Below are 16240 nucleotides of genomic sequence, written 5' to 3' on the forward strand. Positions count from 1 at the left end.
AGACTCTAAATTTCGACTCGAGTATCTCTTTGTTCGTCAGTAAATTCGTCAAAACGCCTGCTAAATTCGGAAATATCCGTTGTAACAAATGCTTCGGCACACCTGGAAATATATGATGCGTCATTGGCCACGTCTCCACGTCCTGCCTCCTCCGTCCTGGTTTTCCGACTCAGCATCCTGTTTTCGGTGCTCCGCCGTGGCACTTTGGATAATCACTGACACTTGCACTAACACTGACACTCGCGCCGGTAAGACTTAATCAGAGGAAGTTAATGATCGCGATGCCGACGAGAGCACGCCGATCAAACATCTCAATGAGAATCGAGGTAACACAGTTCACTGAGTCAACTGATAAGAATTATAAGCTCGGTCTGCGTCGCGATATGTGTACTTCGCCCGTCGGCTCGATACGTAATGACGCGGCGGACACGGAAAAGTACACGAGCATATGAAAACAATGAGCAAAAAGGGCTACATCACCTCCCATCAATAGCTAACTGTTGTTGTCGCCCCACCACTGAGCAGCCAAGCGATCACAACGATCAACGCTCCCAAAACATTACCGACCTCTAAAGTTTTCAGGGCGGTATATACTGCAGGTATCGCCCGTAGCACTCGACGATTCGTCGATCGTCGATCAATGTGCGAAGAGAGTAAGTACGGCAAATTAACAATCGACTTGTCCTTCCGTGCGTAATACTGTCGACTATCAGATCACGGTGAACAGATCAAGACAGTTGACTTCGAGACGAATTACGAAGACGAAGATGCAGAATGCAGCGGCGATCGACGACGGGGCTCGCAACTCTTTTCTCAGCTCTCTCGAATCTCATTTGATATTCTATCAAACAGAATACGGCCAACTTGCCTTGGTTTTTGGTTTACGACCAATAAAAAAAATACTACTAAAGAGATTGCGAGGAGGGGCAATTTGTCTTGTTTAATTTATCCGCCTATATTATAATTCAATATTTGCTCATCCCAAACACTTCATCCGCAGTTAATGTATCGCTCATTAAAATTAAGAATAAGAATTATAAATACAGAGAGATGGAGTATATTGAGACAATAAAATATTATGCAACAATAATTTATTAAACGAGCTTCCCTCCCTCCCTTCCTCCTTTGAAGCCTCAACATGAAGGAAATAGGAATGCGAAACCATTTGAGCAATTATTTACTTGAGGTACATTTGCTTAAACGCATATCTCTTATGTTAAACGTCGCAAGGGGATGCGAAAGATTCCTCGCGAGTCCCATCGATTCAAATAAGCGTGTCTGATCGACTCGACAAGAAAGAGAGTACCGGGAATACCTGTATTTGTATCCTCGCGGTGCTTAAAGTGGTAAGAAGACCGGAAGGATAATGATCGAACAACAATCGCGAAAAAAGAAGCGGAGAGTAAAAAGAGCGCGCGCGCGCGTCCATCGATTCATCTCCGACTGCATCCTTTTTCTTCCGCCCCCGACTTCGCAGCACGCCGCTCTTCTCCTCGATTTCCACTATTGGCAAAGCGATAACTCGGTACGTCGGCCATAAATCAAACTGCCAGAGTGTTTCACCTAACCTTCCGCGCGCGCGCGCAAGCGGAGGAAGCTTCCTCCGGCAGCTCCTTCATCCTGCAGCAAATGATCCACGACGGTTCGCTTTTTATTTAGAGTCGACGAGCTGCCGGGGAATAAATTCGCAAACAACACTCGCGCCGTTCGATCTGAATCGAGCGAATTATTCATCCGGCCGAAAAACGTCCAGCTTTGATCCTAATCGCGAATACTTTGGCGAATCCTCGACGCCTCCGTCGTGTTCACCAATTTCGGAGCCTCGCGCGATTGCGAATTCAGAGGCGAGTTTTGACAAAGGTGATACGTAACCCGAGATTTCTCGCCTTTGATAAAGCGTTCTGCGTCTCTCTTCACTCGTCAAAGTCCCTCCGCGTTCAACCGCGCGGACAGTTTTATAAACAAACGAGAGGATGCACCGAGTGTGCGCGAGCGCGCTCGCGCGCGCCAATCGTAAACACGAGCAAAACGTCAGCGCTCGTAAGTGATACTTTCGCGGTCGCGTCGCCCGTTCTGTGTGCGACTATTGCGCTTTAATTATACCGGTGTCAGCTAACCAGGTTAAGTCCAATATGCCGAGCGTTAATTAATGCACCGCGATGCACCGCGAGTCAAAGTACCGTACGCCGGTAGCTAATGCCTGCTTTTTCCGCGCGCCCGCGCCGCTCGCGCGCACACGCCGCACACGCTACGTGGAGAGCTGCACTTTGAACTTTGCGAGAACGTTAGCGCGGCATAAATTACCGTTTCCGATGTAAAAGGCCGTTTCGCGCGAATTCTCCGCGTAACTCGGCGTTATTGCCGCTGTGTGCGCGAGGTATCCGGTGCTCATAAAAAAAAGAGATAAAAAAAGAGAAGAAAGCAGAAAAAGGGGCAAAAAATATTCTAAGGAGAACAGCGACTCTCCCTCTCTCTCTCCCCCCCCCTCTCTCTCTCTCTCTCTCGCGACAGCGAGATTCCTCTTCGAGAGAGGGAGAGAACGCAGCGTCGATAAAATAATATCGATAAAATAATAATGCTGACGAGCGCCGCGCGCGCGCGCGCGCGTCTTTCTCTCTCTCTCTCTCTCTCTCTCTCTCTCTCTCTCTCTCTCTCTCTCTCTCTCTCTCTCTCTCTCTCTCGTTGGCGCGAAACGCGAGGAATCTCGCGAATCTCGCGCGACGGAAGCCTCGGGACGCGGGCTTCTCCTTTCCGCGCCAATTTTTTTCCCGCCCTTCGGACTCGTCCCGTTACATTGAGAGGTGATTTCCTGCGCGAGCCGCCATCGGACGCGTATCGGAGGACTATACGACGTCCCTCCGTCATGAGCACCACTGAGACGCGCGCTCCTCGTCGGTCGTCACCGGAGAGGAGAGCGGAGAAAATGAGTGAGACCGGGGAGAGGAGCGGAGAGAGGAGACGAGGAGGAGACGAGGGGAAGAGGCCGAGGAGAAGGTTGGAGCGAGCAGGAGGAACGAGCACGGCGAAGAGTGACGGACGCTTGGAGGTGCGGGGAGAGAGAAAGAAAGAAAGAGAGAGGGCGGGGGGGGAGGGAGAGAGAGAGAGAGAGAGAGAGAGAGAGAGAGAGAGAGAGAGAGAGAGAGAGAGAGAGAGAGAGAGAGAGACGAGCAAGTTTAGGTTGGGATGCGCCAGGCCAGGCCAGGAAATGCACTTGACGCTGCGTCGTCGCGAAGGATGAGTCATCGGAGATACGGAAAACCGGTTCGCCTCGACTATAAAGCCCCGGCTCGCTCTCTGTGCCTCTCCGCTCTCAGCGCCGGTGTCTTTTCAGCCACTCTTTCTCCCCCGTCCCTCCGTCGTCCCCCTCGTCCATCTGCTCCTTCTCCATCACTGCAGGCAGTCAGCACTTTTCTACCTGTTCGCCGTCTCCCTCCCTCTAATTCGTACCCCCTTTTCCCTCCGTCGTCGAGATCCTCGCAGGATCGAGGGAGAGATCCTCAATCGTCACTTTGTCGCGCCGCGCGCACGTTTCGTAGCCTATCGACCGAGCATCGAGCGGCTCGGAAATAAGGTCGTGGGAAGCGACGAATTTTCACAGCGTGTTCGCAGCAGAATTTCCAGCCGAGCTGCGAGAGCTCGAGAGATGGCGGCGGCGGAGCCGTTTCTCCGAATCAAACGCACGACGCGAGGGTGTCGTCCTCGCTAGCACGCGCGATTGTCGAACAGGCAGATTCGGCTAAAACGCGCGAGATACCGCGCTCTCTCGGGCAAGAGAACCGCGCGTGCGTTTGACACTAAACCATAGCGAGTTTGCGTAGTTTTTAAAAAGAACATAAAAAAAACCCGACGTTCAGCCAGGCCCTCCGCGATTACAACGCTTGTCAATCGCTCGACGAGTGTCACGCGTCGATAAGCTTCCGGGCTTCCCCTGAAAAGATCGTCGCGTCACTTTCGAGTTCGGCACCTGTCGAAAACAAAGGTCGCGCCAACAGAGCGCAAATGAGCCGGAAACGACCTTTCACATCCGGCACGGCTCCCACACTCGCGCCCGCAACGATCGTAGCAATCGGATTATGACGCGCCGCTGTGTGTGTGTGTGTGTTAATACAACGATCGCATATAATGACGCGCAGGTGTGCGCGCTGACGCGGCTTAATATAAGATTTACGTGACCGTAAAATGCAGCGATTCCGATTGAGAGAAGCGCGCGCGAGCACGTTCCGAGGGTAGGTGACGCGCGTTCCGTCCGAGCGAGAGAGAGAGAGAGAGAGAGAGAGAGAGAGGTTGGACGTTGACCGATTTCCAGGTAAAACAAGGCAACACGACCATGGGGCAGGTAGTGGCCGACCGGGATACGGTTCGGCGACGAATCGGCGCCGCGCGTTTGTATCGCATTGTTTCACGCAAGCCGCACGAGATACGCATTCGACCGAGCTCTCTCGACTTTCCGTAAAAAAGGTGAAAGATACGACGTCTCCTACGTGACAGATCGAAGCGAGACGCACGACGCACGACAAAGAACGACGACGATCACGGAGAGCGATCTTCTTGGCCGCCGATAACCGAAGGGGACAACGAGATACGGCCATAAGTATAAGTAAGGTTTTCTTTTTTCGAAAGATCTTACCTGACCTTATCTTTGTACGACGAAAGCGTCGTACAAAGGTTACGATCGAGAGCCAACTCACCGCTCGCTGTGAGATAAATGTACTTTCCGCTTGGAGTATCCGAGAGATAGCCAACTAAAGATGACGAATCGTGCCAGGTCGAGTGAACACGGAATTATTCAACGTTAAAATTGACCTCTGCGGAGAGAGAGAGAGAGAGAGAGAGAGAGAGAGAGAGAGAGAGAGAGAGAGAGAGAGAGAGAGACCGTCGCCGTCGGCGCGATGAACCCGTCGACGTCCGCCGTCTCGTCCGATAATTCACGCGTGACGCGGCGATATTTGGAGAAAAATCATCATGACGCGCGACGTATTGCCGGCCATTAGTCATACAACGACAAAACTCGACGATACAGCCAACTCTCAACCGGCGCGACAAGACGAAGGCGCGACGTGCCGTGTCTTTTGCAGCGTCGCGCTGTCCTCTTTTTCCTCTCGCTACTTGTGTCCCGGAGGATTCGCAAAAGCACGTAGCGCGAGCGACGCGCTAAGCGGCGAGAACGCACGGACGGATGAGGGAAGCGCGGTGGGAGAGAACACCAGGAAGAGAGAAAGCGCGTTACGAGCCGCTGCAGGCGTATAATGCGCTTAACCGCGGCAACGTTAACTGCAATCTGCAAGTGTCTTACTTTGTAATCGGTCGCCTCTTTCCCTCATTGCCGGCCGTTGCCGGTATATCGTTGCACCACCGACGTACGTGGGGCTTTATGTTAATTTCGCGCAGCCCATTATCTACGCGCATTTTCGCGCGCGCTGATGCAACCGTGCACCGATTCTGATAATATGCTCGAGAGCGAGGGAGAAAGAGAGAGAGAGGGGGGGGGGCAAAGAGCTTAAAATTGTCCCCAAAAAGACGCCACTCGTAAATTGCCCGTGTGTCTCTCGTTAAAAGGCTCCCCCCTCCTCCATCGAGCGCGCAGTTTAACGCGATTTTCACAGAGAAAGAGGCAGAGAGAAGGCGCTCGCCGTTTCTCCTTTTTCGCCAAATTATACGAAACTCGCGCGAAAGTAGTTAAAACTTTTATACGCTCGGTTAAACAGCTATCACCGGCGCGCGCTCGCTATGATATCCAGCCGCGAGGGTAAGAAAAAAAGAATATCAGCATCATCGCAGAGTATCTCGGCGGGACTCCTTCGCGAAGCGTGGAGAGCTTCGAGCTAATTTTCGAGTAACCGCACAGACGCGCTTTTTTCATATTTTCTTATTCCCCCGCGAATACTTTCATCCGCCCGGCGCGGCCGTTCTCCGACCGAGCGTCGTTTCCTTCCGTGTGAAAGCGACGCCTCCGCTTTCGATCTCGATCGATTTAAAGAGTATCGCTCGCCTCGGGGCTTATTTCCAATAGATCGTCACGATCTCCGGTTTAATGACATTTGCAAGGGCCCGGGAGAAAAAGGTCAAAATGCAGCGATGCAACCGCTGCTTTCTTTCTCCTCTTCTTTCTGCTTCCCCCTTTCTCCCTCTCTCTCTCTCTCTCTCTCTCTCTCTCTCTCTCTCTCTCTCTCTCCCTCTCCCTCTCGCTGCGAGATTCGCGACGGCTCATCGAGAGACGAGCTCTTCCCTGGCCTCCTGGTCGACGCGAATCGGTGCAGGAGGTACGGCCACCGTAAGCAACGCGAACGGCGATTTGTCCGGGGAACAATAGAAGGTCAGTGCATTTCAGGACGTTGCGCGACAGTGCCCGGTGTAACGTGCACAAACACACATACACACACACACAGAGGCATACAGCCGTCGGTTACAACGTTTATGCAATCAGGTGCAGGCGGCCGCGCGCGAGAGAAAGGATTCTTGCACTTGGGGCTATTCACGTCGCCGCTACCGTATCGCGGATTTCTTATTGCATGCCGTGGCGGTGATATTTCACGACAACGACCGTAATAACTTCCAATGGTATTTCATGCATTCTCTAAACACGCCCGATAAGTCTCTCTCTCTCTCTCTCTCTCTCTCTCTCTCTCTTTCTCCGTCTCCTCCGACCGGCCGCGATGATCGGGCTCGGTACGCGCTCCTCCGTGAAACAATCACTCTGTGGAAATATTTTATCCGGTGATTCTCCGCGTCTCGATAAGCGGCGCTCCGATCAAGACGATGCCTCCCTCCCGTCCGCCCCTCTCCGTCGAGATCGTCGCTCGGATAAATCGAGACGCGCGATGAATGGGCGTTTTGTAACCGACACGCGATCGTGTGTGATATAATCGTTGGGAGAGGCGCTAATTTGCGAGAACAACGATAGATGTTTGCATTTTTCCTTTTCTTTTTCTTGCTAAATTGCCTATTGTCATTGATCCCCTCAGTCTCTCGGCCGAAATCGGCCGCTTCTCTCACCGCAGTGACAATTTACTCGACATTTCGATGCGAATACCGTCGTCTGAGGAGCGAGAACCGAACAGGGAGGGTTGCGGATAAAATCGCGATATCAATCAGCCGACTTTTCATCTCGGCGAGATGAAAGCGAGCGACGTGCGCGTGAGAACCGCGACGAGAGCCACTTTGTCTCTGGCTTTGCCCGATTCTCCCGAGAAGGATTTATCCTCGCGTATCTGCATTCGTGGAGACGTTTTATTTCGCGGACATCTCCTACGAGGTGGCAAGACGACGACGGAGGAGGAGATGGAGAAAGAGGTTCGGAAATAGTCGACGACGACGAGGAGGAGAGGAGCGCCACGGAGAGCGGCCGTTCTCCGATCGCGAGACAAAACAGCGACTATTTCTGGTGACGGTTCGCCTACCGAGAGACAGAGGGAGAGAGACAGGCAGAGAGCACTCCGACTCCGACGACGACGACGACGACGACGACGACGACGACGTCGCGTCGCGTCGCCACCACGTGAACATTATTACCCGTTTAAATTGAACGCTCTCCTAACCGGGGCGACCGAAAGCCGCCGAAACCGTTCATGTCGCGACGAGCGAACACAAAGCCGAACTTTCTCCCTCGAGATCGAGCGCTGTTTGTACATTTCGATCGACAATAATAAGTCGTTGGCAACTTTTATAGAGCATTTCCGTCGCCGCTTCTTAATAAAGCCTCCGATGCAGGAAGAAGGCTTAAAATCAAGGGTAAAGGAAACACGATGGCTCCGGAATTGAAAGGACAAAAGGGAAGGAAAAAGAGGGCAGTGCGCGGCGAGCGAGAGTCGAAAGAGCTATTGGAGTAATAAAAATTGCATGTCTCCCGTTAATGGACTGTTATGCGCGCGCTCTTTATAACTTTATAACGTTCGGCGGAATTATGATCCGCGCGAATTGACCGGCCCGACGGAGCATACTTAAACAATACGACGCGATAGCAACGAGCAGCGTTTGATCGAATGAGAGCGAAACGAGAGAGAGAGAGAGAGAGAGAGAGAGAGAGAGAGGTCCTTATTAGCAGAGATAAAGCCACGATGACGTTAAAATATCCCGTCTAGACCGGCACCGTTTGGCACTTTAAAGCGCCATTTAATGTGTTCCACCGCGGCGAGATTATCTCGCCGGCCATAAAACGATATCAATTCCCGCGCGCGCGCGCGCGCGCGCGGAAGGACGGAGTTCTCGCGGTGCGCAGGATACTTATGTAAACCGAAGCCCGCGTGTCAAGCTGCCGCGCCGGCCGTCTTCCACCTGCGGACGTTTCTTGTGATTTATCACGGTGCCGGGATACGTACGCGCGACGTCTCGTTTTCAAAGTAACGCACACTTGCCCGTGAGAACATAATAGGCGCCTGGGCGTCCATTAAGAAAGCGAGAAAGAGATTACACGGACCGGTCGCGACTGGTAGTTCGGAGGGATTAAGAGCCGCGAGTGAGCAAACGTTGACAAGAACTACGGAAAGATCGGACCGGTTTCGTTTGGGTTTCTCTAGCCTCGCTTGCTGAAAACCTAGCTCCGTCTCCCCCTCCCTCCTCTCTCACTTTCTCTCTCTCTCTCTCTCTCTCTCTCTCTCTCTCTCTCTCTCTCTCTCTCTCTCTCCGACAGCAGCAAGGGTGCCGCTGCTCCACGTGAACGCTGAACAAGGGAGCGATCGTGTTGGCCTCCTCGATCGCCGAGTATAATATTACCCGAACGTGTCTTGACATCAGTCGAGTTCTATTCGCTCAAAAAATTTTGCTCAAGCACGCACAGCCGGGATTTTCGTCTCGGGGCCGTTTCAGAATTTTATCGAAACTATTTCTCGTCCGGGGAACGGTAGTCCGTCCCAGCGGAGGCATCGTGCGATCAACGGAACGACGTTGACATATTTTACGGAATTTGTACGGCTTTTTATACCTCGACGAGAGAGAGAGAGAGAGAGAGAGAGAGAGAGAGAGAGAGCGCACGTTCACAGACATGAGACTTAATTTTTTGCCCAAGATGAGTCCTCGCATTCGCTCGCGACAAACTTTCCGTCGGAAATTGACGATTTACTTTTGCAAATATCCACGAATGGCATGAAAAAGAGTTTTTTGCGTAGAGATACACGAGATATAAATCCGAAAGGTGGGGGAAACAGCAGCTTTTGGCTTCCTGTCCTCGATCGACTCATGGCGGCACAAGGCAAAAGGATGATCGTTTTTCCGTCTCGCGAAGCAGCGCCAGCATCGAGAGAGCTGCCCCCGACAGGACGCAGGAATTTCGCGTCGCAGAAACGATAAACGGAATGCGGTTGCGCGTACTTCGACCCGGAATAGAAGATGGAACAAAACTTTCATAATGGCGGAGGGTCGTGACAATTATGTGCATCGCGTGGCGCGGAAAAATGCCGTCCGACCGATCGTAAATCTTAACGAGTCTACGGGGATAATGATTTTCGTGGCGCATCGTGAGACGCGCGACTTGGCTGACGAACTTTCGCGACGTGTACGGTATACCGGATCCGCCGGAATAATAGCGTTCCCTCCGAAAGCCGTAGATACGCGAGGAGTCGAGAAGCGCGCGCTTAGGAGAGAAATTCAAATTAGCCACAACGTAACTTGAAATTTCACCCCAACATCTTCTCCCGCGAGCAATACGCTGTAGGGGATGATTTCGGGCGACGGGCGGGGGGCGACGACGGTAATATATCCGGAGCTTCTCTCGCTCTCGACTTTCGATTATTACGGAGCGATCGCGGGCGTCTATCAAACGCAACGCCCGCACACACGCGACGCCCGTGGGTATCGCGGGCGCGCGATCCGATCAGCTTTATCTATTGTTCCGGGCGGATCTTGCATCGCGTGCGGGGCGATAAATCAGGACCCGAAATGACTCGTAAAAGCCGTTCGCCGCGCGGCGGAATTACGAGCCGATGCAGCGCGGCGCGGCGCGGCACGGCGGCAGCTCGCACTTTGCGGCGCGGGTTTACAAATACGCGGATCAATTCCGGCTTTATCGTTTCGGCTGGCGGCGATTGGAACCGATCGTTCCGTCCACCGGGCTGAATGTGCGTGCACACGCACACGCGAGCGCGCTCGTCGGACGACGATTAAATATTCGCGAGACAAGTCGCGACAATAATTCAGTCGCTCCCCTCCCGCCCACCTCATTCATCGACGTCTTGCGATCCGCATCTTCGACGAAACATCGAGGAGTTGAGACTACTTGCACGGATTCGGAGACTCGCGGACTCATCATATCGCGCCGTGTGAAACCGCACGGCGGCGATCGCGATAAAGTTCGCGGAAAACGTAACGGGGAGGATTACTGGAAGGAAAGGAAAAAAAAAAGCGAAACCGTAGCAGAAATCAGCTTTTTTCCAAGGAGATCCCCTCTCGCTAATTCCGTGCGGTCTAAATTCGCCGCGTGATCGGTGTTCATAGATGCGTATTTTCCATGCAGAAAGGCCATCACAGTTCGTAATTGGTGCCGCGACGACGACCGGCGATGTCCATCCGATATGGGATAATTCGAGCTCGCGTGAGCGAGCTCTTTTCTCGGCGCGATAGTTTCGCAATGACACCGGCTGGTATTATAACGCGTTTTAAATCGTGAATGCGCTCCGACATGAAATTATTTCCGCGTCCTCGCACGCGCACGCGCGACGGCGAACTCGCAAATGTCGTCTTATAAATATTTGATCAATCGTTATTTCCAATCTCTCGTAATATATAAACCTGTTCCGTCGGATGGGATTATATTTCGACTCTTTCCGCGCGGGTAATTTTAGTTCAACTACAGAAAAGATCTATAATTAAACGTCGCGGTTAAAATTACGCTAATGACGAGTCTTAGAGCGCGAATTTAATTATAAATCTTTCCGCCGTCGCGAGTGAACTCGGTTAGTCGGAGACGAATAAAATTAGTCGCTCCCTCTCGCCTTCTCTTTCTCTTCGTCCCCCCCCCTCTCTCTCTCTCCTACCCCTCAATCGACGGTATTCGAAAGAGCAGAAATTGTCTATCGCAAAATTGCCACTTCACGTTCGAGCAACGCACTCTCAAGTTATCGAGAATCCGTAGCCAATTCATTTTCTCCACGCGACCCACTTCGCGCCGCGCTCTGACGAAGGAATCGCATTTCTCTACCTTCGCCGTGAAAATAAAAGAAAGGAAAAGGAGAAAAAAGCGCGAATCATTTCGAAATATCCTATTTGCATGCGTCTCACATGTGTGTCTTTAGTATTTCCCTCGCGTTTACGGTTGAACCCGATGGCCGATCTGATCTCGGTCATATCAGATTTTTGATGCCGTCACGTTGTAACGGTAAAACGCTGGACTTCTAGGCGAGGAGTCACGCCGGCCGCGGCGCGCTGGACGCACCGAGGCAGGAAATGTCGCGGAATTTACATGACTATCAAATCGGCACCGTTGAGTTGCAACATCGCGGCATCGCTGACACAAGGCGGCGCGGACCGCTACAATTTCAACACGGGATAAGAATCGCGGCCATAAAGCAACCGCTCGCGTCCGTCCGCGTTTCGTCGTCGTGATTTATTAAAGCGCGCCTTTTAATCGCGAGAACGCAGTTAGAGGGTCAACGTTAATTTTTACGCCGGTCATCGTGTTGCTGCTATCACGGTCCGGCGATTACGCGTCAACTCTTTCTCCTCTTCTACACGATGTCTTTCGGCTCGCAACGCGCGGCACGTGCGAAGAGCACAATCCGCGGATAATTTTCGAAGCCGCATCATTTCGTAACCCGACCGCAGTGTCAATCATCTTACTTCAATACGCGGAGCAAGCCAGAAAAAAACTCTTCTCCCGTAGGATTCCATGTGTAACATTGATATTATTAAGTACCAACAAGAGTTACCTCTGATTATAAATCCACTCCGCGACCGCGACAACACCGCATGATAAATGATTATTATTTCCATAAAAAATTTGTACACGACGTACGAGAAAACATCGTGAGAGGTTTCGAAGGGGACGTCGACACACGTCGATGAGCTCGGAAGAGATATATTCGAAACTGCGCCGCTGCGAGAGAACGAAATAATTATCCGAACGAAATCACGTGAAATGTTGAACTCTCGTTAGAGAGACGTTTCCACGTACGAAACAGCGGCTCAAACCGCTGCCGTGCGAGTAGCCCTGGGCGCCTCGCAATCCGTCCCTGAGACGGTGGTTCGCCTTCACGGCACGCAAAGCCACGTGGAGAGCCGACAAAGGTGCCTTATCGCGGCTAATTTATACTTTAAGAGCGACTACCGCGGCGTGTCGTACGTGGAACGTGGAAAAGTATCGCGAAACTCGGCGTATAAATTCTCCGGGGCGGAGGGACGGAGAGACCGAGATAGAGACAGAGGGGGCGGGCAGAGAGAGAGAGAAAGAGAGAGGGAGGGAGGAAGAGAGAGAGAGAGAGAGAGAGAGAGAGAGAGAGAGATTTATCAAAATTCCAGGCAACAATAAAGGAGTCGTCGGGACGGAGCGGGAGGAGCGCGTTTCCGTAATCGCGCGCGTCGCGAAATTCAAGAACGCGGCGGTTACAAGACTGACGATGCAAAAGTCCCCTTATCGAATTGTGTAAACGTTTAACGCTCGTTAACTGGGAAACGTGACTTGTGCGCGCGCGCGCAGGTTAAATCGGAGAATGGAGCCACCTTCGCGCCGAGATAGCCGATGTTATCTGTGCCGGCCACCGCGCGCGATAATAACAACGATAACACAGCGTTAGCAATTATCGACGATTATCGTCGCGGATTTATTAGTCGCCCGAGGGGATCGGGTCTTGCTTGCCCGCGCGGTGCCGTTCGCCTAAATATTCGTCTAAATAATAGCGTCGGTTTCCGGTGACGACGACGGAGAGACCTGGCGCGAACCTGGCCGGCAACACCTCCTTCTTCGAGGCGTTCGTACAGATCGCACGTTCCTCGCGTGATCTCTCGTTTACACGTGTGCACGTACACACACACACACACACACACACAGGTGCGCGCAGGATAAGGATTCCTGCTCGATCGCGACTTGCGAGCCCATTTGTCCCCCGAGTCCCGCTCGCGTTTTATGCGTGCGTGGTTTATTACACCGGGACGGGTGAAAGGAAGGAATCGCGACGCGCTTAAGGATAGAACTTGGCGTACGTTGATTTTAATCGACCCCGTGGCAAATTGTATTACGAAAGACGGTCGTTTAGGAGTACAAAAGCCGCGGGCGCGTGTGTACACAAAGCCGTAGCCTTTTCATCGTCGAACTCTCTATGCGGGGGAAGGGAAAAAAGAATTATCTCTCTCGCATCTTCCCGCGCGGCTTTCCCGCGCAACGCGCGCCTTTGCGCAATTCGCCGAAGTCGCGATATAAATCATAGCGTTGGATCGCGTAGGCTGGCAGCGGCAACAGGCAGCGGTGCCTTGAATGTGCATAACTGCGTTTCGCGGGCTTTTTCCGCGGTGCCTACGTATTTACGTAATGACGTCTCGAACAGAAGTACATGCGCCGAGTGCGCGCGAGCGCGGTCCGCCCGAATGGCGTGAATAATGCCCTCGAACGAGGAACGCGGAATGAATTAGTCCGTGAGACAATAAATTAGCGGATAGCGCGGCTAACGATTTCCTAGTGGAGAGAAATGACACGCAGGAGGAGGAACGAGCCGCTGCGAGGCGCGAGTCCCTCGTCGCGTGGCTTTTTTCAAAGACCGCTCTCTCGCGTGTCAACTTTGAGAAATGCGCCTTGGAATCGAATCATTTTCTGTTTCTTCTGTTTTTTTACGCGACGTATTTATGTATTTTACACAGCACGTGTGACTCGTGAAGGTCTTCTTTCGCCGCTGTTCGCTGATCGAGGTGATGTCACATTTATTGACATTTCGTCAACTTTTGCCGTACAGTCGGAACGATGAATGATGATCGAAGAAACTGAAAGACACCGCGGCGAATTGATCGCGCGCGTCGCTGCTCGAGAATTACCGAGCGATATTCGGCCGTGATAAATGCGAATCGATCATTTCGCGTAGGAAACAGAAGAGCGAGAGGTAGGGAGACAGATTGAATGTGAGAGAGAGAGAGAGAGAGAGAGAGGGAGAGGGGGGAGGAAGAGAGGGAGAGAGAAGGAGAAAAAGAGAAGGCAGGAAGATTAAAGCGATATATCTACGACGAGGGCCGGCAAACGCGATTATTATGCATACGTAACCTGGTATCGCATCCGTCGAACGCATGCGAACGTGTACGCAACGCCGCTCGCACGTACGTATGCGTGCGCCGCTGCTACAGTGAGGGGGGGAGAACAGGCACTGGAAAATGTGATGCACTTACCTGAAACAAAGAGAAAAAAGAGAACTCTCGTGAGTGCGACATTGACATTCGCGTAGCTTGCACATGTCTATAGTCTAATAAAATTAACGGCAGCCGCACGTGCCTCGCCGCGGTACGTGCTTATCGCGCGCGCGCGCGCGCGCGCGTCTCCTAAGCGATCATTCGTGAAACTGCGCCGCGCGATTAACAGACGGAGGAAAATACGCACATTTCAGCAATTCAACAATTGATTTATTAATCGCACGTGCTCGCGAAAGAAGAACGCTCTTTTTCTCGCCCGAGCATTCCTCCTCCCGAGTCTCGCGTAATCGTAAATCAGAATCGATCGACGGAGCTGTAGCGCCGCCGGTGTCCTTAGAGTATCGGACGGATCCTTAAATACGCTTCGAGTGACTAATCGTGTTTTCCCGAGCCCGATGCGCCTTCGATCTGTGTAAAGACGATCGATCGCGTCTCCTGGGAGAGGAAACTCCGAGAAATCCCCTCCGCCGGCCGATTAATGAAAGAAGCCGCCAATTCGGACCGACGTAATATAACACACACACACACACACACACACATACGTCTTTCCGTTATTTCTCACAACACCCACGCTTGGCTACCGGCCAGAGAGCAACGAGAGAGATCCTGCTCCGGCGAATCGAAAATAATCACACGCTTATCCCTTCTTCTCTGCTCCTCACAGCCTGATGAATCCGAACTAACTGATAGATACTCGTCTGATAGATTGCCGACGCGAAGAGCGAGGAAAAGAAGCTTAATTAAATCGCGTTAGCGCGGCGAAAGACTTTTTCTTTTTTCACCAATGCGCAATGACGTTCCTTAAACGTCCCGTCGTTTTGACCAAAGAGAAAGAGAGAGAGAGAGAGAGAAACAGCGCGTGTTGTTCACGGTTGCGATAAAATATTTAAATTTCACTTGTAGAACGTAATAAAATAGCTTCTGCACATCCGCGATACTTGAAATTCGCGTTAAACTCGCATTATTCAAGAGCGATCTGTTTTTATGTCACTTGTTGTGTAATTTAGCACGCCTTTCAAAATACGCTCACGCCTCCGTGAGTGGATTTAATGTTTGCAATATCGCTCGCGTTTTACGCGCTTTCTCAATGAGAAAGAGTAAAAGCATTGGGAGAGACACACACACACACACACACACGTTTGCCGCACTTGTGTGAAATATTACGAGAATTTGAAGTACGTATAGAGTTGCGCGCGGAAATCGGGCGATAACTTTGCGCAATCTTATCGCATCATTATCAAGGAAGTGCGAGTGCTTAACTTACCGCCGAGCGCCGTTCATTTTGTAAATAAAATCGACGAGCGATCCCCCTCTTAATTATCGTGATCCGGCGATTCGTAACGGCGCGTTTGTCTTGCGTAACGAATAAAAGCAAACTTTCGACCGGTATTTTATTTTAATTTATGATCACGATCGTCGTATTGCGTGGCCATAATTCCGCGACTAATTCCGGCATGCGCTTTCTCTCAATGTCGCACGACGGAGTTAGCCGTGATCCTTGAACGGAACGAAAAATCGGGCGAGTACCGAATTAACGATTAGCAACGTTTGTGGAAACGGCTCTGAATCATACTCGGTGCTGTCGATCGCGAGCGGCGCGCGTTCGTCGCTTTTTTCTTCGCATGCAATTTTTGGATCGCGCATATCGTCACGCGATTGTTCGCGTTCGTCAGGCGGCCCGAACGATCGAGCGACAGCCGGCGAAGATATCCCGCCTGGCGATTTGCAGGCAGGCCAGGCAGGCAGGTCGGTAGACAAACAGACACAGGCAGGCAGGTAGGCGTCAAGCGTGGGCGAGCGAGCGTGTGGCCTGTCCGCCGATTTAAATATTTAACTGCGCTTAAACGCTGGAGCGAGAAGCACCGCCGCCATTATTCGCGAGTAATAATTCCCGTCGGCGGGTAAACGCGGTCGGGAAAATTAGCCG

At 52.0% G+C, this 16240-nt stretch overlaps 1 protein-coding gene across 12 annotated transcripts in view; it reads right to left on the minus strand.

Moving 5' to 3' along the window:
• scalloped (TEA domain transcription factor 1 homolog scalloped) overlaps positions 1-16240 on the minus strand; it is a 133391-nt gene that overhangs the window by 72482 nt on the left and 44669 nt on the right. For 2 of the 12 annotated variants that reach the window (XM_025297401.1, XM_025297402.1), the window contains exon 2: positions 14171-14292. The exons of 9 other annotated variants lie outside the window; for them this stretch is intronic. In XM_025297401.1, coding sequence (XP_025153186.1) covers positions 14171-14195 — 25 coding nt within the window. In that variant the 5' untranslated portion in view covers positions 14196-14292. Of the gene's footprint in view, positions 1-102; positions 1061-14170; positions 14293-16240 lie in introns of those variants that run through there. One more of the 12 variants, XM_025297403.1, reaches the window with a different exon arrangement.

Source organism: Harpegnathos saltator, unplaced genomic scaffold (genome assembly GCF_003227715.2).
Source record: "Harpegnathos saltator strain DR-91 unplaced genomic scaffold, Hsal_v8.6 scaffold175, whole genome shotgun sequence".
Lineage (NCBI taxonomy): Eukaryota > Metazoa > Arthropoda > Insecta > Hymenoptera > Formicidae > Harpegnathos > Harpegnathos saltator.